Source organism: Mytilus galloprovincialis, chromosome 10, assembly GCF_965363235.1.
Source record: "Mytilus galloprovincialis chromosome 10, xbMytGall1.hap1.1, whole genome shotgun sequence".
Lineage (NCBI taxonomy): Eukaryota > Metazoa > Mollusca > Bivalvia > Mytilida > Mytilidae > Mytilus > Mytilus galloprovincialis.
Genome location: NC_134847.1, coordinates 34470533 through 34489320, shown reverse-complemented (window position 1 = coordinate 34489320; position 18788 = coordinate 34470533). Strand labels below are relative to the sequence as shown.

The following is an 18788-nucleotide window of genomic DNA, read 5'->3' as shown; positions in this document are numbered from 1 at the left end:
AATAGAAAATATTATATCAAATATTATTGGATGCCGAATTGACGTCGAATAGGTGCCGATTTGACTAGATGCCAATTTAACCAGGTGCCGACTTGACTTGTACGTTTCAATTCCTCTGCGATCGTTTGCGGTATTTTCTTGAGAAAACCTATTTTCCATCATCAAAGAGAAGAAGAAACTGCTTTAAAATGATTCTGGAACGCTTCATGATTGTTAAAATAAGTTTAATTCACTCAAAAACAATTTTAAAACTTGCGATTAAACAGGAAGTTTCCAAAGCACGTGTAAAAGAAGAAATTAACCGGTGAGAGTGGAAATCCGTATATGACAGATATCCCTATAGTACGACTTTGAAAGTAAAACAGTTCAATCCTTTTGTAAAACAATCTTTAATATACCTATCACATTAATGTTTGAATGGTCTTAAGCTTATTCAAACCATATAAGTCGGTATGAAACACCAAAACGGAATGAACAATAACCGATTACGTTTTGTAGTTTACAAATTCTAAAACTGGTTCCCGTCAAACTACAACACTTTGTTCGAGTGTAGTGGAATACAAGCAAAAACCAGTGTAAACTGGGTCCTGGCTGGTTTAATACTACACAATGATGCATAATGATAACACAAGCAGATTCCAGTTTGTTTGGAAAATAGGAAATACGAAACCAAGCGCGGTAGGCAGAGCAATGTAATGAAGTTCAGGTCGGCAGTTATGGAACAATGACTGCGTCATTTTCCAAAAATTACCAATTGGGGGGAAGCAACACAACAACCAGTTGTCAAATTCATCTGAAAATCTGAGGGCAGATAGATATTTACTAGATAAACAAGTTAACCCCTTGTAAAATTTGCTTTAAATGCTTTGGTTTCAGAGTTATAAGCCAAAATCTACATTTTACCCCTATGTTCTATTTTTAGCCAAGGTGGCCATCTTGGTTGGTTGGCCGGGTCACTGCACACATTTTTTAAACTACATACCCTATTAATGATTGTGGCTAAGTTTGGTTAAATTTGGTCCAGTAGTTTCAGGAGAAGATTTTTGTAATAGATTACAAAAATTAATGAAAAATTGGTAAAAATGACTATAAAGGGCAATAACTCCTTAATGGGTCAACTGACAATTTTGATCATCGTGACTTATTTGTAGATCTTACTATGCTGAACATTATTGCTGTTTACAGTTTATCTCTATCTATAATAATTTTCAAGATAATAACCCAAAACGGACAAAATTTCCTTAAAATTACCAATTCAGGGGCAGCAACCCAACAACCCATTGTCCGATTCAACTGAAAATTTCAGGGCAGATAGATCTTGACGTAATAAACAATTTAACGCCCATGTCAGATTTGCTTTGATTGCTTTGGTTTGAGAGTTATAAGCCAAAATATACATTTTACCCCTATGTTCTATTTTTAGCCATGGCGGCCATCTTGGTTGGTTTGGCAGGTCACCGGACACAATTTTTAAACTAGATACCCCAATGATGATTGTGGCTAAGTTTGCTTAAATTTGGCGCAGTAGTTTCAGAGGAGAAGATTTTTGTAAAAGTTAACGCCGCCGGACGCCGCCGGACGCCAAGTGATGAGAAAAGCTCACTTGGCCCTTTGGGCCAGGTGAGCTAAAAAAGAGAGAACTTGCAAACATACAATGAATAGTGCAACTTCAACTCAAAGGCGAGCTATTTGTTGGGCTTAAGAGGAAATTAGAGATCAGGATTATGTTTTTCTTTAAAACTTTATATTGCGTCTTTTAAAGCAGATCCAAGCTAAAATTATCAATTTTTTCTATCTGTAGACAAAGTTTTATCTTACTATCATGGTCTGATTGTATTTTAATAATAAAATTTGTAGAGACTAAAATTATCTAACCTGCTTCATGTTTCAAACAGTTGTGTATAATCTTCAATCGATCTATAGCTCTGGAGGAATCTGACATAGGATCTTTAACATTACCCAAGGCTGGTTGTAAACATTTCATGATCAAATTATCAATTTTAAAATGTCTTTTGAATTTCTGTCCTTTTTCATTTGTCTTTACTTCTAACTGAATATCCATTAAATCGACTTCATCTTCGTTTGTTTCCATTCTTTCCATCATTTGTTCATTCGTTCCTTCTTCTACTTCCATATCGTCCTCTGGTCTAGTTTTTGTGGAGGCTAACAAAGCACTGACTGATGTCCCATGCATGTCAGCAACAGAGGGTATATCTTCAGGAGCAGGGTGAATATCATCTATATGTACAGAATGCCACAATCCACACTGAAGAAAAATCACAAACATTTGATTAAACATGTTATCAATAAACTTGCAAATGCCAAAACAGGTTGTTTCAAAAGATTTGATAAAACATGTAACTTGATAAACTAAGTTTTTTGAAGAATTTCTTAATTTAAATATTTTGCCCTTTTTAACATTATTATACCACACTTTTGACAATTTACAATCGAGGTACTATCTTTTTACATTTGTCTTTTATTTAGCATTCAGCTTTGTTGGTCACACAAGATTGCTGTCTTTTTTATAGTTGTATTTTCAGAGTTAATAATTAGTTTAAATGACCAGAAAGTTAACAGAGTGTGCCAAATCAACAACCAAAAGGCAGTAGGAAATTGAACTTATATGTCCCATGAATATTTTAGTAATGCTGTGTTGCTGTCTCAATGAAATTTACTCGTCATGTATTCATACTCATACTAAATATCTAACCTGGAATCCAGTAAAACAGCCTCCAGCAATACCTGGAAGTTGAATCAGGAATACCACATGGATGGCATACTGCCTTTCCTCCCTAACCTGCTGTAGCTCTCCCTGTACAGTGTACCTAGCACAGGCAATCAGATCAGCATTCTGGTCCCCACAATCACACTGTACTATCAATAAGCTATCAGATGTTGTTGTGTGGTCAAAAAAAGATCTGAAAAAAAAGTATGAAGTAGTTATCTTAAAACCTCACTGTGGGTGTAGTTTGAGGAACACCTTTACAGTGAGTTGCTGAAACTTTGGGTTAGGTGAATAAATTTTTTTACAGGTAGCATCAAGGTAGATTTAAATCTAACAATACCAGCTGGTCAATTTAAATGTCCCTATTGTATTGCCAATTTTAAAAACAGGTTGAGCTATAGGTAAAATTTTACAGTAACACCTATAAGCAACTCACTGTAAGTAGTGGTTACTAGTAATAAATCTTTTTGATTGAATTGTACAAGAATTGTATATAATAGTGTACATAAAATTGAGAATGGAAATGGGGAATGTGTCAAAGAGACAACAACCTGACCAAAGAGCAGAAAACATACCTATTTGTTTATTGGTAATTGTATGTATTTTGCTAAGATTGTGCAGTTAAAATGTGTTTTTTTGCTAAGCATACCTCACACTTGTATTTCATAATATCTGATAACCCTTTAAATGCCACTTAGACATGAGGGGGGATAGGACCTTTATCGGGACTCCGGGATCGGGTGTTTTTAAGCTCATGATTTCGGGATTGACCCTTTCTGGATCCGGGAATTCTTTTTTGCGAATTTCGGGACCTCAGGATTTTGTGTTTTTAAGCCCGGGATTTCGGGATTTCGTTTTTTCAAGCCCGGGATTTCAGGATCAGGACCCCTCCTATCCCCCCTCAGACATCTTTGAGATATTATTTGACAAAAGTGTAAAAGTTAGCCTGGAAGGATAATTTTCTTTTTGCTTTGATAAAGTTGAAAGTCATCCCATTTTTGACCTTCAAAAATATTGTAGTCAACACAAATTAACATCAATATAAAGTGCTATAGTAGAGCATCTTTTGAATGAATTCACTAGGCCTCATGAGACCTTATTCTTTCTTGAAAAATTTGATACTTTAAAAAGAAATCCATACTTGATTTTTCTGCTAAACTGTTGCTCTGTATCGAAAGACTGCAGAGTCAGCAAAGTTATATTCTGTCTCTGTATGGGTATAAACCTGCACAGGATTTCTATGTCAGCTGTAGCTAATAGTTTGGAATTTGTTGTAATCTAAAAATACAGAAAAACAGATAAACAGACAATGATTTGGATTTAGAATAAACCATGATTTAAATAAATTAAAATCTAAAGATTTAGTGGCAATAAGAATAATCAGGACCTTCTAAAGCAATTATAAAAAATTGTCAAAAAAATGGATTATAAATATTTTAGAAAATTACTCTATATATACATAAAATCATCTGACAGTATGTATATGTGCAAATTGGATTGACAGAAAAGTAAGAATTAAATTCCTCATCTTTGTCTCAGGAATGGCAGCTAACAAAGACCATTTTCCTACAATGTCTGAAAAAATTTTCATCCAAAGGTTGACTGAAAGGTTTAAGGGTACTAAAGGGTACAAATTTAATTTGTTTCAAATAAAAAAAAAATTTAATGTCATAATAAATAAATAACATTACCTGCACATGAATATTATGTTTCTGTTGTTGTACAATCTTATACTGGAGGTAATCAGCCAAACTTTCATGGTGTTGTCCTAAAAAGTAGGTCTTAAAAATCTCTCCTTGTTTTTCACCTAGTTGTAAAACTGCTGCAGGGGTTGCACACCACAACAATATAGACTGAGCTTCTCCAAGTATCTGTTATAAATAGAGTGAAGTTTATAATGCAATGTCATGACAGAAAAGGAATTTCATCAAAAATGGGTAAATTTACCATTTCTCATGAAGTGTTTATTTAAGTATTTTTTCTATCTCTTTTTTCCAGTCTTCCTTTTAAAACATTTTAATTTGAACCTAGTTCTAGTTTAAGAAAACAGCTGAAAATGACAACTCACAATAAGATCAGGAAAAATTCTAGTTGTCATAATTGAATGAACTTTTTCTGCATTCACAAACGTTGTTGTTATATCTGTTTTCACATTTTTCTGCAGTTGTCCAAACAACCCTTATGTCTCATATTTTGCAATTTTTGTTTTAGCAGAAATAAAGAGTATTCGTTTGTTTATGTGTTACATATTTTTTTTTTCGTTCATTTTTTGTACATAAATTAGGCCGTTGGTTATTTTTATTGCTGACTATGCAGTATGGGATTTGCTCATTGTTGATGGCCATACGGTGACCTATAGTTGTTAATGTCTGTGTCATTTTGGTCTCTTGTGGAGAGTTGTCTCATTGGCAATCATACCATATATCTTCTTCTTTCTATAAATATCTAACCTCATCTTCAATCTGTGATATAGTTTCATCATTACATCTTTTCTCTTGACAGACGTGTAGTATTATGGCAGCACAAGTGTCAGCATGGTATCCCATAAAAGCATCTCCTATCTTTCTTATGTCCTTCCTAAAATTAAAACAAGAGATTGATTGGTTGATTTTTGTTTGCTTTACGCCTCATTAGCACAGAAAGGCTATATCTGTGCTAATGCGGCGTAAAACAAGAGAGATGTTCTCAAAAAGAAAAATATAAATAATGTTTCAGTCTTAATTCAAGCCCAATAAAATTAGGACTTTATTTATGCATTTTTATTGCACTTTTAAATTTGCATTATTCCAATGAATGAAAACAAATTTTATTGTTGTGAACAAATCAAAATTAACAGTATAAGTAGAAATCTGATAAAAGCAGAATTCTAATCAGTTATGCTCATGTGAAGGAAAACATTGTGTTTAAATGTAACTTGATGAAGTGGTTTTGACAAATTCTACATATATGCCAATATATAGGAATCTTGTACATTGCTGAATGTTAAAATTCATGGATCAACAATGCCTTTAAATTTCACAAAAACTAGTTCAAAACAAGAATGTGTTCATAAAACACAGATGCCCCAACCGCACTATCATTTTCTATGTTCATTAGACCCTGAAAAATGGGGGGAAAATTTTAATTTGGCATTAAAATTAGAAAGATCATATCATAGGGAACATGTGTACCAAGTTTCAAGTTGATCGGACTTCAACTTCATCAAAAACTACCTTGACCAAAAACTTTAACCTGAAGCGGGACAGACGGACAAATGAACAGACGAATGAACGGACAGGCGCACATACCAGAAAACATAATGCCCATAAATGAGACATAATAAGAAATAATGCCGTCTCGATAGTAAAGCAGATTTATAATATAAAACTTTGACTTACTTGTCTCTCATATTTCTCATGTATGCAGGAACTTTAACCTCACAAAAATGTTGTGCCCATGCTTGTAGCTTGTCTGCCAAATCTAGCTGAGCTGGTGTCAGCATGTTCTTCAGTGACAAGAAATGTTTTTCAAGTCGATTAATTAAAGGTATTGGAAATTTATCATACACAATCTGTTTCTCTGCAACTACTATCAATCTGTAAAAACAAATACAAATTTAATAAATTAAACTAAGGCTTAACTTTTATTGCGAACTCTGGTAGATTAATCAATGAGTGATAGATTTCTCTAAGAAGAAATTTAAAGGTCTTAGTGAATAAACTATACAGAGAACAATACCTGTTGTATTTGTTCAATGGGACAATAGAACTGCCAAAAGTTTAAATGGACAGGTAGTTATCAGGTGAATCTATGGAAAGGTTCAGTTGGGTTCGCAATAAAACCAAAAAGAATAAAGGAACAAATTCCTCATAGCCTGAATGCCAGTTCTTTCCATTCATTTTTAAATGTGTTTGAGCTTTTGATTTTGCCATTTGATAAGTTACTTTTTGTTTTTGACTTTTCCTTGTTTTTTTTTTCATTTTACTTTTTATTACTTTCATCCCTATCAGGAATGTTTTAATAATGCTAAGAAGATTTGTATAAAGTAAACTTACCCTCAAAACCAGACATGGACAATTTTGATCAATGTTTTTAAATATTCTAGGGCCATAACTCCTGAATAGTATCAACAATAATTAATTGAACCTAACCTGTTTTTACAACCTAATGTAGTACTTTTTAGTTACAGCAAAGCAAAAATTTTATTTAACAATTAATAAAGGGGAGACAACTTGATACATGTGAAATTTTGTCACATTTTTTAGAGTTCAACCTGATTAATGACAGAAATTCTATTTTTCAGCATGATCAATTCTGATTTTTTTTCTGTATGGAAAGGTCTTTAAATTCATACCTGTTTATATTCTTGATAACTGGGAAAACTACTGGTAACTTCCCTTTTCAATTTACCTGAATGTCTTATGTACTCTGCATTTAACTCTATGTGAACCAAGTCCTAAATCTACATATCTTTCTCCTCCAAACAAAACGTAATACTGAAATTAAAAAGTTCAGATAATGCAATATAAATAAATGGACAATCTATTATCTTTCAGATAAATTATACTTTTCAACACATTCATTTTTGAAATTCAATACATATAAGTACTGGATTTATTTTTGCTAATTTCTATGTTTATACTTAATCATCACAGTGGACAATGTGAATATATAATTTTTTGACAAAATCCACTAATCTGTGACCCATATTAAATGTATAGCCATGTCCCAATTCATGCCTCTATTTATGTCATAGCATTGCACAAAGACATGCTTTTTTCAGACTTCAAATGATGTTATTACACAAAAGCTATTAGATGTGTTCCTAATTGAAATTTTATTTCTACATAAATTAAAAAATTTCATAAATAACTACTAAAAGTATACCCATTGACTTGATATATAAATAGGGCTTACCTGGTTGAGAGCATCATATAGACTTTCATATAGGTTTTCAAGATTCAACAAAATGACAGTGCTACCAGTTTCCATACATACTTTTATTCTGTTTATGTTTCTGCAAACCTGAGAAAAAAAAAATATTAACGTATAAAACTCATGATGAATAAATGTTATGTGTAATTCATGAAAATAACCTTTACATCACACACATGACAAAAATAAATAATTTCTGACTTTTTATTATCATAAAAATTCTGAACAATCAATTCTGAATTACTAATTCATGATATGCTATATTGAGAGGTCATTTTTATACCTGTGTATATTCCTGATCACTGGGAAAACTACTTCCAAAGATAACAACAGCATTGTCCATAGTGAAGATTTTCTGTTGTAGAACAGTCAGTGCTCCATAATTCTCTGTCAACAGTAACAGGTATCTACTCTCACTGAAATATATTGAAACTTCTATCAACAAGAATGTGTCCATAGTACATGGATGCCCAATCACACTATCACTTTCTATGTTCAGTGGACTGTGAAATTGTGGTCAAAATTCTAATTTGGTAATAAAATTAGAAATATCGCATCATAAGGAACATGTGTACTAAGTTTCAAGACTTCAACTTCATCAAAAACTACCTTGACCAAAAACTTTAACCTGAAGCAGGACAGACTGACACACAAACGAACGGACGCACTGACCAGAAAACATAATGCCTAAAAATGGGGCATAAAAAAGTTTAAGAAAACTCATGATGAAAATCTAAGACAAATATTTAAAAAAAAATTGAACTTTTGTTGACATATAGGTATTATTACCTCCCTTGGTTGTACTGACCTATTGGATTTGTTATCTCCCTTATCTCCAGTTAGACAGGCCTGTATCATTCCTGATGAAGTACAATCTGGGTCTTCTTCTCTCTTCTATAAAAAGAAATATTTAGAATCAATGTTAGTATTAATTAACTGTTAACACAGATATATATCTCGCCTTTTTGAAATTTTTACAGTGCAATGCAAATGATGAAATTAAAATGGCAATACTTTTTACATGTCAACTATGCTAAACTTTTCAAGACAATAAACTTGATATGGGATCAAATATTCTTTATTGATATGAGACCTGCTAATACTAGTTCGCTTTTTCAGAATCTAAAGGCCTATGGGTAAACTCATTGTTTGTTCACCAAATTGAAAATAACGTTACGTCATTGGTTGAATTTCTATTGTTTATGTTTTGGTGTATGCTTTTGGAAATATAACCCAGAATGCATTTGATTCTGAAACGGTGAATTCAACTGCATACCAAATATCATTGACATAACACTAGAAGTTCCCATTATACTGGCATACTCACAAACTAATACTGAGGCATGCTGCCACCATGATGAAAACAGCATGTCTATCTTTCAACTTAAGGAGGAAGGGTAATAAGTCGGCTAGGCTTATTTGAGGTAAATTCAGACCACTTTTGCATTATATAAGGTTAATTTCTGGCACATTTTTTTTTATCCTAGACCCATAAGAATAGGTCATAAAACAAGAATGTGTCCCAAGTAAACATGTGCCCCATCCGCATTATCATTTTCTATGTTCAGTGGACCATGAAAATGGGAGAAAATCTCTAATTTGGCATTAAAATTAAAAACAATATAGCATAGGGAACATGTGTACTAAATTTCAATTTGATAGGACTTCAACTAAAAACTACCTTGACCAAAAAGTTAAACCTCAAGCTGGACAAACGGGTGTACGAACTAACAACACAATACATACCTGTTCAGTCTTGTCCACTAAATGTGACAGACTATTATAGAAGATTTCAACCGGTTTCACATCTTCTAGTCCTCCAAAATTCCTCAAAATACAATGTTCAAGTTGAGGCCATGTTGGTTTCTTTCTTGAGGCTGACACAAAGGCATACAGCATCTTCAGCAAACTGTAACAGATGTTATAAGTTTTACAGAAGAGACTCTCTTTCACAAACAGTTTAAATTTTCTTTTTCATAATTGTGAGGCAATATGTATTTTCTTTTTTACAAAAGTGTCAAATATTTTTAGGAAAATTTTTAGGAAAATTTTATTTTGTTTTTGTGCATTAGCTGTTGTATCTTGTTTTTTTTTAAGGATGTGTTTCATTTTTCCTTTGAAACACTGCATACCTAACCTTACATAAATTAACTGCATATTCCTGTTTTAATTCTATTTATAGCTAATTCAAGAACAAGCATATTTAATTTATTTGCGAACCAATTTGCAATTCAACAACCTAAAACAGAATTAATTATATAGTGTTGAATCTAGATTATCATTATAGCCATATAGTTACTTCCACATGACTTTTATGTATAAGCATCACTTGACAAAGCGAAGTGTGTTTTCAAATTTTACCTGTAAAAATCTCTCAGTCCAAAGAATTCTCTCATCTTTGTTGAAGCTTCTTTAAACAGATCTAAATAAGAGTCAGCCATTAGTGGTATCATGGGTCGGATTAGTTTCAAGACCTTCTTACTGGTTGAGCAGATTCCCCTGAAAATGGATGATTATGTTTTCTTTTATAGTGAAACCTTTTACCAGTAAATACCAAACTTTCATTTAAATTCAAGACATAATAATTCAAGCTTTTATAAAATTTTAAGATTTTTAAGTTTGATGTGTTATGTTGTGTTTCTGCTGTTTCTCATTAATTTCATCACTTCTTTCTTTGACATGATTGCATTGATTTCCCTTTTAAGTCAAAAATTAATACGACATATCCCTTCTTCTTTGTCATAAACAAGAATGTGTCCCCAGTACACAGATCCGTACTATCATTTTCTATGTTCAGTGGACCGTGAAAGTGGGGTAAGATCTCTAATTTGGCATTAAAATAAGAAAGATCATATCATAGGGAACATGTGTATTAAGTTTCAAGTTGATTGAACTTCAACTTTATCAAAAACTACCTCGACCAAAAACTTTAACCTGAAGCGGGACAGACGGACGAACAAATGAACAAACAGACGGGCGCACAGACCAGAAAACATAATGCCCATAAATAGGGCATAGTAAATGGGGCATAAAAATTACTTACTCAGCACTTTCTGTAAGTTCTTTGACATCTGGAACCTCTCTTTGTACCAGGATACCCCTGTTCATCTTAGCAGGGTCTAAAGCCCAGTTGGATATACCAATAAAAGCAACCTGCAAATAATAAGCTTATGGCGGTTTCTAACATTTGCAATTATAGATTATGTGTTTCAATTTTTTTCTTTAAATGTATTGGTTCTTATCTTAAAATCATAAAACAGTTTTCAACTGCCATCTGAAGTAATTTTACTTTGTGTAATTAAATAAATAGATTCCTACCTTTTTATATTTTTCTGGTTCTTCATCATCAGGACAACCATCTTCTAGCAAAGGATGTAAGGTCTGTAAAACAAATGAATGGTAAAAAATATGCACTGTGGCTTATTATAATTAACCAGAAGGTTTCTTCTTTACCATCAGCTAACATTGTTGCTTCAAGAATTTTTTTTTAGAAAATATTCATAATGCAATATTCCAAACCTATATAAAAATACACATAAAATTGAGAATGGAAATGGGGAATGTGTCAAAAAGAAAATAACCCGACCAAATAACAGACAACAGCAGAAGATCATCAACAGGTCTTCAAAACAGCTAGAAAATATGGCACCTGGAGGAGGGCTTCAGGTGGTCCTTAAACAAAAATGTGTACTAATTCAGTGACATAAAACCTGAATAAAAATACACATGTATACATCATTCACATACAGATTTTTGCAAAGTAGTCAACCAACTTTTTTATCGTTTTCTTTTATTATAGCTTTAAATCACATGATAACTTATATCTGTACCTTCAGTGGCATCCTAGGAGAATCCTCAGCCAGACCAATTTCATCAAGTACCACAATAGACACAAATCTGTCTAAATTTTTATCTTTCTGATAGGCTGCACACTGTCTGAATGTTCCTACAATACCCTCTGGTACTGATAGAGGACTGCACTGGAAGGACACCATCTGAACCTAAGATAAAGACAAATTGTGTATCATTTTAAATCTAATGTTTGGCACTTTCAGGCTTACTTGACCTACCTTTTGTGCCTTTTGTACTGAAAGGTAAAATGAAAGAAAGTGCCATTTTCCAATTATTTAAGGATTAAAAAAATGTATCAATGGTCATTTGCAAATTGCATGTCAGGAATATGACAGTTAATAGACATCTTAATTTGGATTGGATAATTGTCTATATAACACACCTGTTTGTAGCTCTTGAAAAGATCGTTATGTGCAGCATTTCCCTGCATGGCGTCTGCTACTATTGTCTTGGCCAGTGATTTAGAACTTCCAGGTTTACCAACCAAGAACATAGGGATCCTTAATTCTATACAAACTATCATCATAAAAACATTCTCTTTCAAGGCTTGGTTCTTTGCTATGTTTGGAGCTAATTCTACACTGTCCAGAAATACTGCTTGGCATCTGTAAATAGTGATATTTTATTTATTTTTATGCATTTACAATATACAATTAAAGACTATGAAAGACATTCCCTAAGGATTTCGTAACTGAACTAATTAAGAATACTATACTAACAAGGACGCTGCAAGGTTTCACGAGAGTATAAATCAAGTGATGAATCTGAAAACGCATCACACGGTATGGCTGACATATATAAATGTTGATACCAAATTACAGAAAGGGTGGATGTGTAGTTCCTGAGAAAAATGTGACGAAAGTTTCATGGGACGGACTGACTGACTGACTGACGGACGGACTGACGGACGGACTGATGGACGGACTGACAGACAGAGGTAAAACAGTATACCCCCCCTTTTTTAAAGCGGGGGTATAAATATGGTTATCCATATCCTGTTGGAATGGGGATGTTACAGCCAATTTCATTGGGTGTGTAGCTAAAGGTATTATCTTTGGTTAGCTTGCTTGTTAGCTGAACCATGCAGTCATTATTAGGTTAGGTATACTACCCTCCTTTAATAATAGATTAGTCTTACTGTTAACCTATCTATCTGTCTGTAGGACTAGCCTACTTGAAAGGTGGGTAGTATACCTTACCTTAAAATTACTTCACGGTTCAGCTAGCAAGCAAGCTAACCAAAGACATTATACTCAATGAAATCGGCTGTACAACTGATGCCTCATGTGGTGAGATTGTCAACCTCCCTTGCACATCAAAAACAACTCTCTGAGAGGACTAGGCAAAATTCCTGCCCATATTTACTAACACTCTTTATTTTCTGGTTTAATTTTGCTTGCATCATCCCATTTGCTTCTCCTTTGAGAATCTTCATAGTGCCTCAATTAGAATTTTGTTCCTTTCATGAATTTGCATGAAATAATTGCCACTGGACATTTAACATGGAACAATCAATCATATATACCTGGATATTTCCTCTTCAATGCCATCAGCACCTCCAACTAAACGTAAAGGCTGAGTAAAATACTTCGCAACTGTTTCCCTGTATTCCTCTCTGTTCTTCAAACAAGCATGGTAACAAACTCCAAGGGCAAGAACCAGTGACCTAGTGACATCGTCCATATGCTGAAAAGGTATTCCATTATCATTAATATATACTTATCATGTTTATAGGCAAATCTATCCTAGTAAAAATATATCTATCATTTTCACTTGGAGTCTGCAAAAGTTTATATCAGATGTATGGTGCTTCACTAATCAAACCCTGCAATTCCTAAACAGTATGAAACTCTTGTGTATTTTGTACTATTATTTTTTCTGTTTGTCTTTTCTTTTTTACTTATGGTGTTGTCAGTTTAATTTCGATCTATGAGTTTAAATGTTCCTCAAGTATCTTTCTTTCCTCTTTTTGCATCCTTTTTGGTTTTTTAAAACTTTACCTGTACATGTCCCAGTTCCATGCTTTCTTCTTCAGATTCAGTTTCTGAATCTTCTGATTCGTCTCTCATCCTCTGGAACAAAGCTTCATCATCTTGTGACTGACTGTAAAACCAACTCATCACCTGTAGGACTCTCTCCACATCTCGTAAACTAACAAAACTACACTCATCCTGAAATAAATTTGTTTTTAAAAATTAACTAGAAATTAAATGGTTTAGAAAACCTACTGAAGAAAGCATATAAAAGGTATGAAAATACCAGTCTTAATGGTAAAAAGATCAATACTGTGTGCATGCAATTGATTGAGGTATCAATATGGACAAAAAGGTTGCAGACAGGCAATACCAAAAGTTGGCTGAATTTTCAATCAAGACTTTTAAGTTATTTTGTCATGTTATTTACCTTTTGTTCTCTCATGAAGTCCTGTGATACAGTCAGTATTTTACTAACAGTTGTATCCAATCTATATTAAGTAATTTACCTTTTGTTCTCTCATGAAGTCCTGTGATACAGTCAGTATTTTACTAACAGTTGTATCCAATCTATATTAAGTAATTTACCTTTTGATCTCTCATGAAGTCCTGTGATACAGTCAGTATTTTACTAACAGTTGTATCCAATCTATATTAAGTAATTTACCTTTTGTTCTCTCATGAAGTCCTGTGATGCAGTCAGTATTTTACTAACAGTTGTATCCAATCTATATTAAGTAATTTACCTTTTGTTCTCTCATGAAGTCCTGTGATACAGTCAGTATTTTACTAACAGTCGTATCCAATCTATACTAAGTAATTTACCTATTGTTCTCTCATGACGTCCTGTGATACAGTCAGTATTTTACTAACAGTTGTATCCAATCTATATTAAGTAATTTACCTTTTGTTCTCTCAAGACGTCCTGTGATACAGTCAGTATTTTACTAACAGTTGTATCCAATCTAATTAAGTAATTTACCTTTTGATCTCTCATGAAGTCCTGTGATACAGTCAGTATTTTACTAACAGTTGTATCCAATCTATATTAAGTAATTTACCTTTTGTTCTCTCATGAAGTCCTATGATATAGTCAGTATTTTACTAACAGTTGTATCCAATCTATATTAAGTAATTTACCTTTTGTTCTCTCATGAAGTCCTGTAATACAGTCAGTATTTTACTAACAGTTGTATCCAATCTATATTAAGTAATTTACCTTTTGTTCTCTCATGAAGTCCTGTGATATTAAGTAATTTACCTTTTGTTCTCTCATGAAGTCCTGTGATATTAAGTAATTTACCTTTTGTTCTCTCATGAAGTCCTGTGATATTAAGTAATTTACCTTTTGTTCTCTCATGAAGTCCTGTGATACAGTCAGTATTTTACTAACAGTTGTATCCAATCTCATGAAGTCCTGTGATACAGTCAGTATTTTACTAACAGTTGTATCCAATCTATATTAAGTAATTTACCTTTTGATCTCTCATGAAGTCCTGTGATACAGTCAGTATTTGACTAACAGTTGTATCCAATCTATATTAAGTAATTTACCTTTTGTTCTCTCATGAAGTCCTGTGATACAGTCAGTATTTTACTAACAGTCGTATCCAATCTATATTAGGTAATTTACCTTTTGTTCTCTCATGAAGTCCTGTGATACAGTCAGTATTTTACTAACAGTTGTATCCAATCTATATTAAGTAATTTACCTTTTGTTTCCTCATGTAGTCCTGTAATACAGTCAGTATTTTACTAACAGTTGTATCCAATCTATATTAGGTAATTTACCTGTTGTTCCCTCATGAAGTCCTGTGATACAGTCAGTATTTTACTAACAGTTGTATCCAATCTATATGAAGTAATTTACCTTTTGTTCTCTCATGAAGTCCTGTGATACAGTCAGTATTTTACTAACAGTTGTATCCAATCTATATTAAGTAATTTACCTTTTGATCTCTCATGAAGTCCTGTGATATTTTACTAACAGTTGTATCCAATCTATATTAAGTAATTTACCTTTTGTTTCCTCATGTAGTCCTGTAATACAGTCAGTTTTTTACTAACAGTTGTATCCAATCTATATTAGGTAATTTACCTGTTGTTCCCTCATGAAGTCCTGTGATACAGTCAGTATTTTACTAACAGTTGTATCCAATCTATATGAAGTAATTTACCTTTTGTTCTCTCATGAAGTCCTGTGATACAGTCAGTATTTTACTAACAGTTGTATCCAATCTATATTAAGTAATTTACCTTTTGATCTCTCATGAAGTCCTGTGATACAGTCAGTATTTTACTAACAGTTGTATCCAATCTATATTAAGTAATTTACCTTTTGTTCTCTCATGAAGTCTTGTGATACAGTCAGTATTTTACTAACAGTTGTATCCAATCTATATTAAGTAATTTACCTTTTGTTCTCTCATGAAGTCCTGTGATACAGTCAGTATTTTACTAACAGTCGTATCCAATCTATATTAAGTAATTTACCTTTTGTTCTCTTATGAAGTCCTAAGATACAGTCAGTATTTTACTAACAGTTGTATCCAATCTATATTAGGTAATTTACCTTTTGTTCCCTCATGAAGTCCTGTGATACAGTCAGTATTTTAATAACAGTTGTATCCAATCTATATTAAGTAATTTACCTTTTGTTCTCTCATGAAGTCCAGTGATACAGTCAGTATTTTACTAACAGTCGTATCCAATCTATATTAAGTAATTTACCTTTTGTTCTCTCATGAAGTCCTAAGATACAGTCAGTATTTTACTAACAGTTGTATCCAATCTATATTAGGTAATTTACCTTTTGTTCTCTCATGAAGTCCTAAGATACAGTCAGTATTTTACTAACAGTTGTATCCAATCTATATTAAGTAATTTACCTTTTGTTCTCTCATGAAGTCCTGTGATACAGTCAGTATTTTACTAACAGTTGTATCCAATCTATATTAAGTAATTTACCTTTTGATCTCTCATGAAGTCCTGTGATACAGTCAGTATTTTACTAACAGTTGTATCCAATCTATATTAAGTAATTTACCTTTTGTTCTCTCATGAAGTCCTGTGATGCAGTCAGTATTTTACTAACAGTTGTATCCAATCTATATTAAGTAATTTACCTTTTGTTCTCTCATGAAGTCCTGTGATACAGTCAGTATTTTACTAACAGTTGTATCCAATCTATATTAAGTAATTTACCTTTTGTTCTCTCATGAAGTCCTGTGATACAGTCAGTATTTTACTAACAGTTGTATCCAATCTATATTAAGTAATTTACCTTTTGATCTCTCATGAAGTCCTGTGATACAGTCAGTATTTTACTAACAGTTGTATCCAATCTATATTAAGTAATTTACCTTTTGTTCTCTCATGAAGTCCTGTGATGCAGTCAGTATTTTACTAACAGTTGTATCCAATCTATATTAAGTAATTTACCTTTTGTTCTCTCATGAAGTCCTGTGATACAGTCAGTATTTTACTAACAGTCGTATCCAATCTATACTAAGTAATTTACCTATTGTTCTCTCATGACGTCCTGTGATACAGTCAGTATTTTACTAACAGTTGTATCCAATCTATATTAAGTAATTTACCTTTTGTTCTCTCAAGACGTCCTGTGATACAGTCAGTATTTTACTAACAGTTGTATCCAATCTAATTAAGTAATTTACCTTTTGATCTCTCATGAAGTCCTGTGATACAGTCAGTATTTTACTAACAGTTGTATCCAATCTATATTAAGTAATTTACCTTTTGTTCTCTCATGAAGTCCTGTGATACAGTCAGTATTTTACTAACAGTCGTATCCAATCTATACTAAGTAATTTACCTATTGTTCTCTCATGACGTCCTGTGACACAGTCAGTATTTTACTAACAGTTGTATCCAATCTATATTAAGTAATTTACCTTTTGTTCTCTCATGAAGTCCTATGATACAGTCAGTATTTTACTAACAGTTGTATCCAATCTATATTAAGTAATTTACCTTTTGTTCTCTCATGAAGTCCTGTAATACAGTCAGTATTTTACTAACAGTTGTATCCAATCTATATTAAGTAATTTACCTTTTGTTCTCTCATGAAGTCCTGTGATATTAAGTAATTTACCTTTTGTTCTCTCATGAAGTCCTGTGATATTAAGTAATTTACCTTTTGTTCTCTCATGAAGTCCTGTGATATTAAGTAATTTACCTTTTGTTCTCTCATGAAGTCCTGTGATACAGTCAGTATTTTACTAACAGTTGTATCCAATCTCATGAAGTCCTGTGATACAGTCAGTATTTTACTAACAGTTGTATCCAATCTATATTAAGTAATTTACCTTTTGATCTCTCATGAAGTCCTGTGATACAGTCAGTATTTGACTAACAGTTGTATCCAATCTATATTAAGTAATTTACCTTTTGTTCTCTCATGAAGTCCTGTGATACAGTCAGTATTTTACTAACAGTCGTATCCAATCTATATTAGGTAATTTACCTTTTGTTCTCTCATGAAGTCCTGTGATACAGTCAGTATTTTACTAACAGTTGTATCCAATCTATATTAAGTAATTTACCTTTTGTTTCCTCATGTAGTCCTGTAATACAGTCAGTATTTTACTAACAGTTGTATCCAATCTATATTAGGTAATTTACCTGTTGTTCCCTCATGAAGTCCTGTGATACAGTCAGTATTTTACTAACAGTTGTATCCAATCTATATGAAGTAATTTACCTTTTGTTCTCTCATGAAGTCCTGTGATACAGTCAGTATTTTACTAACAGTTGTATCCAATCTATATTAAGTAATTTACCTTTTGATCTCTCATGAAGTCCTGTGATATTTTACTAACAGTTGTATCCAATCTATATTAAGTAATTTACCTTTTGTTTCCTCATGTAGTCCTGTAATACAGTCAGTTTTTTACTAACAGTTGTATCCAATCTATATTAGGTAATTTACCTGTTGTTCCCTCATGAAGTCCTGTGATACAGTCAGTATTTTACTAACAGTTGTATCCAATCTATATGAAGTAATTTACCTTTTGTTCTCTCATGAAGTCCTGTGATACAGTCAGTATTTTACTAACAGTTGTATCCAATCTATATTAAGTAATTTACCTTTTGATCTCTCATGAAGTCCTGTGATATTTTACTAACAGTTGTATCCAATCTATATTAAGTAATTTACCTTTTGTTTCCTCATGTAGTCCTGTAATACAGTCAGTTTTTTACTAACAGTTGTATCCAATCTATATTAGGTAATTTACCTGTTGTTCCCTCATGAAGTCCTGTGATACAGTCAGTATTTTACTAACAGTTGTATCCAATCT

At 32.6% G+C, this 18788-nt stretch overlaps 1 protein-coding gene across 1 annotated transcript in view; it reads right to left on the bottom strand.

The window, feature by feature from the left end:
- Positions 1 to 18788, bottom strand: part of LOC143047446 (E3 ubiquitin-protein ligase rnf213-alpha-like) — a 135365-nt gene that overhangs the window by 46311 nt on the left and 70266 nt on the right. Inside the window, exons 43-60 of the mRNA XM_076220515.1 lie at positions 13495 to 13665; positions 13020 to 13180; positions 11877 to 12099; positions 11473 to 11643; positions 10961 to 11023; positions 10686 to 10795; positions 10004 to 10141; positions 9389 to 9551; positions 8451 to 8536; positions 7926 to 8058; positions 7625 to 7732; positions 7118 to 7203; positions 6106 to 6303; positions 5179 to 5305; positions 4420 to 4599; positions 3870 to 4006; positions 2714 to 2921; positions 1876 to 2266 (exon numbers count right to left, since the gene is read on the bottom strand). Of these exons, the coding sequence (XP_076076630.1) occupies positions 1876 to 2266; positions 2714 to 2921; positions 3870 to 4006; positions 4420 to 4599; positions 5179 to 5305; positions 6106 to 6303; positions 7118 to 7203; positions 7625 to 7732; positions 7926 to 8058; positions 8451 to 8536; positions 9389 to 9551; positions 10004 to 10141; positions 10686 to 10795; positions 10961 to 11023; positions 11473 to 11643; positions 11877 to 12099; positions 13020 to 13180; positions 13495 to 13665 (2854 nt within the window). The remainder of the gene's footprint in view (positions 1 to 1875; positions 2267 to 2713; positions 2922 to 3869; positions 4007 to 4419; positions 4600 to 5178; positions 5306 to 6105; positions 6304 to 7117; positions 7204 to 7624; positions 7733 to 7925; positions 8059 to 8450; positions 8537 to 9388; positions 9552 to 10003; positions 10142 to 10685; positions 10796 to 10960; positions 11024 to 11472; positions 11644 to 11876; positions 12100 to 13019; positions 13181 to 13494; positions 13666 to 18788) is intronic.